This window comes from Phascolarctos cinereus, unplaced genomic scaffold, assembly GCF_003287225.1.
Source record: "Phascolarctos cinereus isolate Bilbo 61053 unplaced genomic scaffold, phaCin_HiC Scaffold_4;HRSCAF=312, whole genome shotgun sequence".
Classification (NCBI taxonomy): Eukaryota; Metazoa; Chordata; class Mammalia; order Diprotodontia; family Phascolarctidae; genus Phascolarctos; species Phascolarctos cinereus.
Window position 1 is genome coordinate 78237725 of NW_027555847.1, and position 12083 is coordinate 78249807.

Sequence of the window (12083 nt, forward strand, 5' to 3'; positions counted from 1 at the left end):
GGACCTGAAGTCAGGAAAACCTAAGTTCAGGTCCACTTGGGCAAGTCACTTAATCCCTGTTTGCCTCAGTTCACTCATTTGTAAAATGGGAATAATAATAATAGTACCTGCCTCCCAAAGTTGTTGTGTGGCCCAAAAGAGATAATAAATTTAAAGCACTTAGCATAGTACCTGGCACATAGTAAATGCTATCTAGATGTTAGTTATATGATGATTATTATTTTTATTATTATTAATCTTAATTAAAAAAGAGAGGAAAATCTAATTTAAAAAATTTAAAATTGAGTAAGATGAAATGACAACAGAGAAGATGGAAAAATAATATTCAAACCTTTTTTTAAAAACAAAATCACATGCCAGTAAAACTGAGCTACAAAAAACTTAGATACAAATTTAAAAAAAAAAAGGCCGGTGAAGCCAGCTACCCAGTTTAAACAATCCGATTCTATAAAAGACCAGCTGTAAATAAGCTATTTCTAAACTCTCAAGGGTCTACCAAAGAATAGAACCCTTGCTTCAGATGGATTTACAGGAGAATCCTATAAATTTTTTAAAGAATAGTTAATATCTGTGTAACACACATTTTCCTCCAAAACTGAAAAAGCTCAGATTTCCACAGGCAAGTAAAAAGATTATAGTGTCTAATTCTGAAATTTTTTGTGAGGCATCACACAGCACTTTCAAGTCCATTACCTCACTCACACTAACAATCCCTGCTGAATTTTCCAAGTGTTTACTATCCATCCATGTTTTCATGGCAGCAGAGCTGGTTCAGCTCATCTTGAGGCTGCAAGGCTTCACACAGTCCCCTGCCACCTCGCACCTGCCACCACCACTTTAGCTAATTGCCTCAAACAGCATGTCAGTTTTTAAGGTATATGGGTGGGATTAGGATTGCTTATCGGATTATGTTCTCTCTCTTTCTGTGTGTGTGTGTGTGTGTGTGTGTGTGTGTGTGTGTGTCTCCGTGTGTCTCCATCCGTCCGTATGTCTGTGTCTCTTGTCTCTCTCCTATTTTGTAGAAGAATAAAACTAAATTAGCATTGAAATGTGTTCCCTGAGTCAGTCTGGCTTGAGGCAGGCCTAAATTTGTTCCCATTCCTCATTGGTGAACTTGGCTAGGCCATCTTAAACTTAGCTCCCCAACCTCAGCCAGCATTCAGCCCAGGGATGTGAGAAGTGAGTGGTTTAGATGCTTCTATTTTGTTTTGCTTTGCTTTATCATTCAGAGTATATACCAAGGTTTTTAATTTCTTCCCTACCCCAGCACACACACATGCACACATACCCTACTTCTCTTCATTTTCATGCAACTTCAGATTAAGTAAATTAAAAAGACAGTTTTAATTAATAATAAATATTTATAAACAAATAAAATAATATATAATATATTAATCTATGATATAATAATATAAAAATAGTATAATTTTGTTGTTTATATATTATAAATTTTATTTAAATCTGTAAAAAAAAATATGTTACTTTAATGTTGGTATTTATCACCCAGTTATTTAAGGTCAGCTGTCATGGACCATACAAGGTGATTTGCACAAGACATGGCTACAACTTTCCACTTTTTATGTCTTATCTCTTAGTTCACTTCAGACAAATCAACAGATAAAAAAGAGAAATGTGTCCATTCTAAATTTGTTTCCTTCTGACTTCTGCAAGGACTAAATTTGTGGGTGCAAAATTGAGGAGATGATTTTGAATATCTCGTTAGAAATCTGGCCTGAATCAAAGGATTTGCAGATTGTAAACCTTACTACTAAGTCTCTGATCAGCATGCTGTGATGAAAAACTTGAATTAAATCATCTCTTTTTTCCACTCTCTATCCAGTGTAGACAGTCCTTGTGAGTTTGAAATATTTGAGTGAAAGGTCTAACGTGTTTGGTGGGGCTTTTTATTTCTGAATAATAGTTAATATTAGTTAAATACTTTATAAACGTATCTAAGGAATAGGGCCAACAGTGCTTTGTTGTACAATTCAGAGTGGGTAATTTCTGTGTGTCTCTATATATTTAAATGTCCCCCCTCCCCATCCCAGATGAAAAACGTATCTTCTCCTTTCATCACTCCCATCACTTTTTAACCTGAAAACATTACATATACTGCAATGCTTTTTGAAAAACATCTCCTTTTCATTACCAGGCAAAACATGTGGTATAGGTCTATGTGCCTGGAGTAGGAAGCCAGGTGTGCCAACACAAATCCACTCTACTCTTTCTTCATAGGAAACAAGAGAGAAGAGGGATGTACTCTTTTAAAAGTTATAGTTACTGCAGAGCATCTGAAATATGGTGAACTGAAGCTGTTCTAGAAAGGAGTGAGTGAATGAGTGAGTGAGAGGGTCAGTGCTCACGGTATAATGGGGACATAGAGAAGAAGCTCTTTGTCCGTGACTGCCAACATGTGTCTCTTTATTCCTTCCTATGGTCCCTGCAGCTATTGCTATGCTGAAGGATAAAGAACCAGGCTCATTCATTGTTCGGGACAGCCACTCTTTCCGGGGAGCCTATGGCCTGGCCATGAAGGTTGCTACGCCTCCTCCTTCAGTCCTACAACTTAATAAGAAAGGTATTGTGCACTCACTTACAAAGGAAAAAGTTCCTTAGGGTGACTTGAGTGATGGGGTCTAAGGCACTGTCCCATGTAGAAGCAATTATAGCAGCTAAAATTTGTGTCTAACTCAGAGCCAATCAAATCTCATGATTAAATCTGGTGTCCTTTTCATGCATCTGTTGGTTTCTCTGCTCTTGGATAGATGATTTAGTGAGTATTTTACTTTTAACATTCCTGGATGATTTATCTATGTTTGTTTTGTTGAGATAGTGCTATAATATTAAGGGACCTTTGAGTTATTCTTTATCTGTGCTGATAATGTATTTTCATAAACCTATTTTTTTTCCCTATATAGCCTCAGTTTACTTACCCCTGCTTCACTGATCCAAGCAGCAAGAATGAGATTTGCTCCAAAGATCTGTCTTCCAAGATATAATTAGATAGTGTCTAACGAGGATGTTCCATATGGGGGCCTTATAATTTCAGGAGATGGCCATGGAGCCTAAATTCTCCTCTGTATTTCCAAAGATTCCTCAGATATATTTCCACTACTCAAATAGTGTGCATCTATAACCCTCCAACATTTAAAAATCAGGTTTTACCAAGCATTACAGGTTATCAGTGGAATCATTTTATTACAAAAAAGAATATTTGCTTGCCTAGAACGAGTGAATAAATGAAAAGCATTTATCAAGCTTACTGTGTTAACCAGTGGGGATACTGATAGAGAAACAGAGATAAATCTACCAGCTTACATTCTTATAGGGAGAGACAACACATAATGGAAAGTGTTGATGAAGGAAAAGAGTTGTGATTTAGAAATTTAGAGCTTAGATAGTAGAACGGTAGGAATTGATTCAACCCTTTCAGTAGCCATAAAAGTATTGATTGGTTTCACAATTTAGAAGTGGAAAATGGAGGCAAGAGTAGGTTATAAAATCAGCAGTAGGGAAGAATTTAAGATGTAGGCATTGAGAAGGCTCTGGTAACTGGTTGACAAATGGAGGGTGGGAAGCATAATCTGGTAATGCATAGGTTTAGCTGTTTAGGTGAGTTTTTACTCACATGTCCATTAATCAAGACGTATCTTTCCTGATAATAAGATAATAAATCAAAGGTGTCCTTTTGACCAAAGCTTATATTGGGGTGGATCAGGAAATGTTTCATTAGGTGGAGGGACGCTGGATCTCTTGCAAAATGTCTAATATTTTGATAGCTAGCAATGGAGCTACAACCCCTAGGGGAGCACCCCAGGTGGAGGAAATAGTAAGAAGAGATGCAGAGACATAAAAGTTAGGGAAACTTTGAGTTGTCAAAATTACATGGAGAATAGAGGTGTTGTGGGAGATAATGTTTGAAAGGGCATTTAAGCCCAGACCTTGGGGTTTTTTGAATTACACGTGAAGGGCTTTTGAATATCATTATCACATTTCTGTAATATGTTAAAGCTTATAAACCACTTTCCTAAAAACAACTCTTTGAGGTAGGTGATGTACATATATGTATGGAAATGTTAAAAATTTACATGTTTAACTCCCAGTCATCAGTGGATACATTTTCAAAGAATATGAAGTGGTTTTTTTTTTTCGAGTTCTCAGCTTATATATGTTGTCTCCCTTTTTAGAATGTAAACTCCTTGAGGACACAAATTATTTTGCTTACATTAAGCACTTAAGAAATGCTTATTGATTGATAATGGGGGGGAGAGTGGAAACACATTGTAAATAATCATTTGAAAAATGCACAACCTCATTAATAATTACAAATTAAGACAATTTTAATCTATCTTTTTGTACTTAACACATTGGCAAAAATAATTGAAAACAACCTTACCCAGTGTTGGCAGTGTTGTGCAAAAAAGCGGGTACTATAAATGTTTTCTTCTGGCGCCATTGCAAACTTGTAGAAACTGGAGAACAGCTGAGGTGTATAGAGTAAAAGTTATTTTTTAAAAAAAAAGGAAACCCTTTGACCTAAAAATGCCATTGTTGAGAAGATACCCTGAAAGTTTTGAAACTCTTCCCATCTCCCATTAAAAGCTCTTAAAACTTTGTTAGCATTATTTTAATTGCAAAAAAAAAAACAACTAGAAGCAACCCAAATATACAATAATAAAGGAATGATTAAGTAAATGCTAGTATATTAATGTAGTAGAATATTATAATCCAATTAAGACAAATCAGTAGACATAATTGGTTGGGCTATTTCATCTGTTGAAATCAGCTAATTTAAAGTAAATAGTAAACAAGTAGAATGAGGTATGTTGAGTTTCAGCATTAAGTTTTTAATTAACTATCTTATTTTAGAAAAATGAATGGAGAAGACTTACACATTTTCCGTTGGCTTTTAGCCCTAGCTTAGAGTACACATGTATAAACAATGCATACGTACATGTATATATATGCATGTATATATTATGTATGTGTGTGCATATATGCATATTATCAGCTTTGAAGAACAAATAAAGAAAGATCATATGGAATTGATTAGTCTGTTTAGAAAGTCAGGTGGTAATACATAAAAAAAATATATCCCTAGTTCCATTGTTTTTTTAGGTTACTTTAAAGAGAACATGCCTTGCCTGGTCACTGTGTGCCTATTTTTTCTCTCTTGCTACCTTTGGCCTCATTGTTACCTTTAAGGTAACAAAATACGGATGTTTGTAACAGGAAATTTAAGGAAATCATAATGCATGAAAAACAGTGGCTGCCTTGACATAATGTCTTTTGGCTGAAATGATGTCTTAGCTACTGTGCCATCAGCTGTATCCTTGGTTTGACAGTAGGATTTCAGAATCCAAGAAGAGGGTTGGAAGGCTCACTACAGCTAGTTCATATGCACAATGAGTCATCATAACAACATTAAATACCATGGAGATAGGCTGGAGGAAGATGCCATTCCACTCCCAATTGAGTCCTTCTCTATATACGATCCCCAGTCCCTTTGATTTGAAGTTGTTACTTCTTACCACTGGCATCCCACCCAGAATTCTAACACTTTGTTGGGTTTTGTAGCATTGGCTTATTTTGTCCCCTGCAATTTGGCGTAGCTGACGTCTTCTTCCTATTTTTGTGATTTTTTTTTTTTCATTGCTTCTCTCCAAACTAGTCACTCTATTTCCCTAGGTTTCACCACCGCATCTCGAAATTGCCATTTTATATTCAGAGTTTGTACTGGATGTGTTCAGACAGAGAACACTAATTATTTTTCCTTCTGTTCTTGGTTTTTGGGGGGTTTTTTTGTATTTTTCTTTTAGCAGAATGACTTACCAGTCAGTGAAACATTATGTTGTATTGTGTGGTTTGAGTTCTATTCTTAGTTTGAAAAAAAAAAAAAGCAAAAATTGTTAATGGCCTTGGCATCTAGTATGGTGGAAAGACCACTGGATTTAGAGTCAAAAGACATGCATTTAATTTACTTTAATTTCATTTCCCAGCTCTGCTTCTTATTACCTGTGTGACCCTAACCAAGTCTCTTCAACCTCTGGGCCTCAGGTCAATTCCTGTAAAATGAGAGAGTTAAAAAGATAGATGTATTTCCCAAGGTCCTTTTCAGCTTCAAACATATGATCCTACTTGAGTTTATTAAGAATTAGAACATTTAGGAAGTTTAGGTGCTTTATCCACACACAGATACATATTTACACATATATACACACATATATTTATTTTGTGATCTTATTCCCTATTTAGAAACTTTCACCCACTTCTATTACTCCTACTTCTTCCCTCCGTTCCCCCCCACTCCCCACTTCTACATTTTCTGGTGGATGACTTTATTATTGTAATTTTTACCAGCAGATATTCAGTGCCTCCCACATAAATATTATAACTGTGAGATTGTGATGTCCAAATTGTATTTTTTTCATTCAGCATCTGCATTGCCAGGACCATTGTCACTAAACACATTCATTATTTGGCAGTCTGTTTACTTTTGTCACCAATGCATTGTCAGGAGAGATCTCTTTTCCTATTTCTGCTCACCCCTTCCTAAATGTCTCATTTAATGATTCCTTTTTTTTTTTTTTGGTTCTTTACCTCAGCTGGAGATTTGGCCAATGAACTCGTCAGGCACTTTTTGATTGAGTGTACATCTAAGGGCGTACGATTGAAGGGATGCCCAAATGAACCATATTTTGGTAAGTTCCCTGGGAAACTGTCCTCAAAGTCTATAAAAACATGGGGAGAGCCACTTTGGTCTCCAAAATGAAATTCACAAATCTTGCTTTGGTGATATTTTGCTTCCCAGGTCAACTTGTATCGCCCAGATCCTGGAATGTCCCTGATGTGAATTATCATTCTTAAAACATTTTTTCCCTCATTCCAATAGCCTCAAGAGTATACAAAAAAGTTGCCTGCAGTGAAAGATAACAGAATTCCCCTATTTTCAGTTCAATTTTTTGTTAATGTAACAAATACTTGCGATTATATTGTTTACGTGTTAGTCATGTCATCTAGCTTTAACTGCATTTGTAACTGATGTGAGTTGATTTTCTTTTAGTCTGATTCCTAACCATTCGTGTTGGATGAATGTTCTGACCAGTATAAGGAGCCAAATGAATAAATGATTGAAAAAGTGAGATAAGTGCTTGACACATAGTAGGCACTTAATGAATTTGTGTTCCCTAGTCCTCTCCTTATCAGAGTATGAAGTACTGTAGATAGAAACAGGCTGGCTGGGCAATTTTTGCCCAGAGGGTGCTTGTTAGTGTTTGTTACTTGCTGATATTAAAAGCACATTACGTATTGCTTTTGCTTTATCAGGTTGAATTGGTTAAAAATGCTGGATGGATTGAATTCCTAAATTGTTCTGTGCTCAACATTAGGATTGCTGTTGTCCTATGGAGATTAAACTTATCCTTGCTCACCTGTGAGGAAAGAACTGGGGCCCACTGGGTGGAAAAGAGAGTAAAAGTTTTCCAGATGGTCCTTCAGATTCCGAACAATTAGAGTCAAACATCCACAAATGAAACTGCTCAGGCAGCAGGGAGCATCACAGGTTTTTCATTCAGTGTTTCAATCAGTGTCTCACTCTTAATGAAAGGACCAAGTTAGAATATGATGGTGATGACACTGTAAATCATGCTTTTGATATTGTTGTCTCTTTTTACCTCTTATAATCACATTGTGCCTGACTGTATTTCTGCCTGTGTGTGAAAGGATGGGAATGGCTGAGATGTTAAAAAAGCACAGTGAGGACCCTGTAGTCTCTCCTGGTTAAAGCGTCAGACTCCTAAAAAATCCTTTGTAGCTCAGCTCAAAATGGGCCTCAGAGATCTCACATAAAACCTAAACCAGTTTTTGCTAGAGAAATTTAACTAACATGGATATTATATTCTGGAGGTATAGGAACTCCTGACACTTTAGGTTAGGGTTTTCTGACTGCCTGTCCATGGCACATTGTTACTAGTCTGTAAAAACCTTTTTTTTTTTTAATAAGAGAACCTTTCTTTTTAAAACATATATTTTAAAAAACTGACTCATTCTTCTTCCTGCCTCCTATTTTTCCTATCCCCAACTTCTTCTTCCCCAACTGCTCATTTCTACCCACTAAGCCCCAGAGTTAAGCCAATTCTAGAGGGTAGGACAGTCCACAGTAGAAAATTTAGATATCTAAATATCTAAGTCCCCATTATATCTTCAGTTCAGAAACTCATTTTAAGCGGAAAAAAAAATATTACCAACTTACTTTATTTCACAAATAGACAATAAAAATTGAGAATTAATCCCAGTAATGTAGATATTTTAAAATGCCTGTTTTCTTTTGAGAAGGATGGTAATGGTGTATTTGCATATCAGATACAAATTTGGACTAATGTCTCTCACTTTCTCTTTCTCTTCTCTCTCCTTCTCTCCTCTCTTCTATTTTTCCTCTCTCTCCTCTCCCTCCCCTTCTTTCCCTCTGTCCCTCTCTGCTTAAATTTATCTTTTTCAGGGAGTTTGACAGCTTTGGTATATCAGCATTCCATTACTCCTCTCGCATTGCCATGCAAACTCCTTATCCCAGACAGAGGTATGTTTGTTCAAAAACGTAATGTTCTCTTTAGTATGCTGGCCTTCACTTTAGCTTACTTTTGATTCCCAAAATATAACTGCTTCAACAGCAGCAGACACATTTGGGAAAAGTAAAAACTGTGGCTTTCCTCCAAAACGTAGTTAAATGCTGAGCTGAAAATAAGAAAGTGAAATCTAATAGAGATAATGCTTGTATCGTGCATTTAGATTCAGAAAAGCAATTGTACAAATACAGAATGGGGTACAGAGTTGGACAGTTCATGTGAAAACAAAATCTGGAGAATCTGATTATCACAAACTCTGTGCACTATGCTGTGTCATTTCTGTAGAGTATGATTATAGATTTAATGCTGGAAAGGTCCTCAAAAACTATACAGATGTCCAATAGGGTGAGGAAGCTGCTAAAAAAAAAGTCTAACATAATTTGAAATTATAAGGATAGTGTTCAAATCATGAGAAATAGTATTCACACTGAACTGTGGGTCTTAGTATTATTCTCAGTTCAGTTTGTCATATTATGAGAAGTCATTGACAGAACTGGAGTGGTGTAGAGCAGAGATATGAAACATGTATGTCTGGGCCATGTTGGGCCAACACTCCTGAGTACAATACAACAGGTTAAAATGTAATTGCAAAATATTTAACAAGTGAAATTATGTTAGAATACATATGTTAATATGTAGCTTCCTAAATCACTAGGCAGCTCACAGGGATCATTATTTATGGTTTAGTGACCCCGTTTTAATTTGAGTTTGACATCTGGTCTAGAGGAAGACAAGAATAATGAGGGGTCATAAAGAGAGACCAAAGAGTTAGATTTTTAGCTTAAAAAAAAGGTTGATGGGGTACATAATAGATGTCTTCAAAAACTGGAAGGTCTAACATGTAAAAGAGAATAAAATTGTTCTGTGAAACACCAACGGGCAGCACCAGAAACAAGAAGTAGACATTAAAAAGAGGCCCAAAATAAAATAAAATAACATTTTCTAACAAACAGCACTGGTTGGATGAATGAATTAGGCTAAAGCCTTTTGAAGGCCTAAATGGTAGAGTAATGGACCGATTATTAGAAATCAAGAAACATGTTCTAGTTCCAGTCTTGTTATTCTTCTTTTAAGCAAGCACTCAACACTTCCTGAGCCTCAGTTTCCTCATGTGTTAAACTGAGAATTCTGGACAAGAATCATCTCCAAGATCTCTCCTAGCTTAAATATTTTATAATTCCTGAAGCCTTTAATATCAGTAGTAAATATGTTATATTTTCCCCAAAAGAAATCTCAGCCGTGAGTCCCACTGTATGCTGGGATGGCTGTACTGCCCAGAGTGTTTCTCCCTAGAATGTTTTAAAAACTATTTTACCGTAAGTCTTGTTCGCTTGTGTGGCTATTTACTTTTTCTTGCTTCTTACAGATCCATTAGAAGAAATGGCAGAAAATTCTCCGCAGACTGCTGCAAATTCTGCAGCTGAGCTGCTAAAACAGGGGGCAGGTTGGTAATTGTATCTTTCTTTCTTACTTCTGCTTAATTGATGGTAATAATGTTTATCCTAATAAATAAAAGGTAGTGGGAAATTCACAGAAGAAGAGAGATAGTTATGTTTTCTACATTACAAGTTCTTCCCATGACCCTCCCACCCATTTTCTGCATCACTTAATTTCAGAACTCTTCAAGGTATTTTCAAGTTTCTGTTCTTTACCTCCTTTGGAAGTTTGAGAAGCCAGGATGTACAAAAGTACAGCTATGTGTGTTTTGAAGTCTTCTGCCCCTTTGTCTTGAACAGTTTTTACGGAGAGAAATAAATAGCAAATATGCAGAGTAATTAATGAAAAAGCGGGGGCGGGGAAACCCTATGAGGATGTAGCTTGAATGTATGGCCTCCATGTGAGCATATTCAGGACCAGATGTAATATACATATATTTCTTATCAGATTATTTTAAAGCAGGGGTTCTTCAACTGGATTCCATCAACTTGTATACTCTTTTTTAAAATATTAATTATACACCAGTATAATTGATTTCCTTTGTAATCCTATGGTATTTTATTTTACATATTTAAAATCATTATTCTGAGGAGTATGACATTGTCACTGTACTTCACCAGATTGTCAAAGGCACAAAAACAGTATAGAAACCATGTTTTAAAGGAACATCAGTACCGTGAACAGTATTGTCCTCATCCCATTCACTCCCCTACTCTCTGTCTCCCAGGGCCTTTTCTGGCCTGCCTTTATTTGCTTCAAAATCCCCATCCTTTACTTAACCAGCTTTTACTACACTGTCTTCCAGCCTGGAATCCCTTGCCCCATTTCCCTACCACTGCTCATCCCTTTTTAGACCCCAACCTTGGATTACCGCCGCCATCTTCTTTCTCCACTCCTAGTTATATGTTGCCAAGCAGAGATGGAGAGAGTCAGACAATGGTGCTGACTGTATCCATTACCAATTTGTTATCCTTCTGTTGAAGGGAAGATCATAGTTCCATTTACTGTAGTTCACAAATTAGGAGTTATCCCTTGACTTACCCTTGTTGTCCAATCCTTCACCAAGTGTTATAGATTAAACCTCAATGTTTTTCCCATCTGTCCTCTTTTCTCTATTCATACTTTAACTGTTTCACTCTAGGGCAGGGGTGGGGAACCTGCGACCCAAGGTCACAGTTTGGATTCAGTCAGAGGGCTTCACTTGAGCAGCTAGAGGGCCATGTGTGGCCTCAAGCCCACAGGTTGCCCACCTCTATTAGACTATCGTCACTCCTGTACCAGCATATCACAATAGCCTTCTGCTTGGCCTTCCTCCATCTAGTCTTTCCCTTCTCCAATTCATCCTGTCAGATTGGTATTCCTAAAGCACAGGTCTGCCCATGTTGCTCCTCTGCTCAAGAAGCTTCAACGCCTGCTTATTGATTCTAGAATAAAATAGAAACTCCTCTGGAATTTAAAACCCTTTACAATCTGGCCTATTTTCCCAGAGAGATTGCATATTACTCCTTGTCAAGCGTCCCATGACCCAATCAAACTTGTCTGTTTGCTATTCCTCATACACATCATTTGGGATATTTTGCTTCCATGTCTTGGGGGTTAGGGGTGGAGAATAAGTATTTATTAAATGCTTGCTATTTGCCAGGCACTGTGTTAAATGCTTTACAGATGCAAGGCTCTACCTGCCTTCGATACTCTCCCTCTTAAACTCCACCACTTTTAACTACTACAACCTACTTCAAGGCTTAGCTCAAGTGTCTTTCTTCAAGAAGCCTTTCCTGTCTAAATTTAAGCAAATGAGGTCGATTGGCTTCTAGGGACTAATGATTGCACAGGTGTTCTTTCATGGAAACATCAGCCTTCTAAATCACTGAACTTCAGCTACCCTTGAGGTGTTCAGAGAAAGTGGCTAATCTTAACAGTTATAGAATTTGACAGACTTTTAGCAGCATGGATTACCAGAACAAAAGACAGTGACACCAACTCCATGCTATAGAATGCTAGATATGTGCTTTCTGGAGGCCAGCA

The 12083-nt window shown here is 36.9% G+C and overlaps 1 protein-coding gene across 1 annotated transcript in view; it reads left to right on the forward strand.

Moving 5' to 3' along the window:
• TNS3 (tensin 3) overlaps positions 1–12083 on the forward strand; it is a 425395-nt gene that overhangs the window by 394799 nt on the left and 18513 nt on the right. Inside the window, 4 exon segments of the mRNA XM_020977772.2 lie at positions 2447–2578; positions 6606–6701; positions 8498–8575; positions 9988–10065. Coding sequence (XP_020833431.1) covers positions 2447–2578; positions 6606–6701; positions 8498–8575; positions 9988–10065 — 384 coding nt within the window.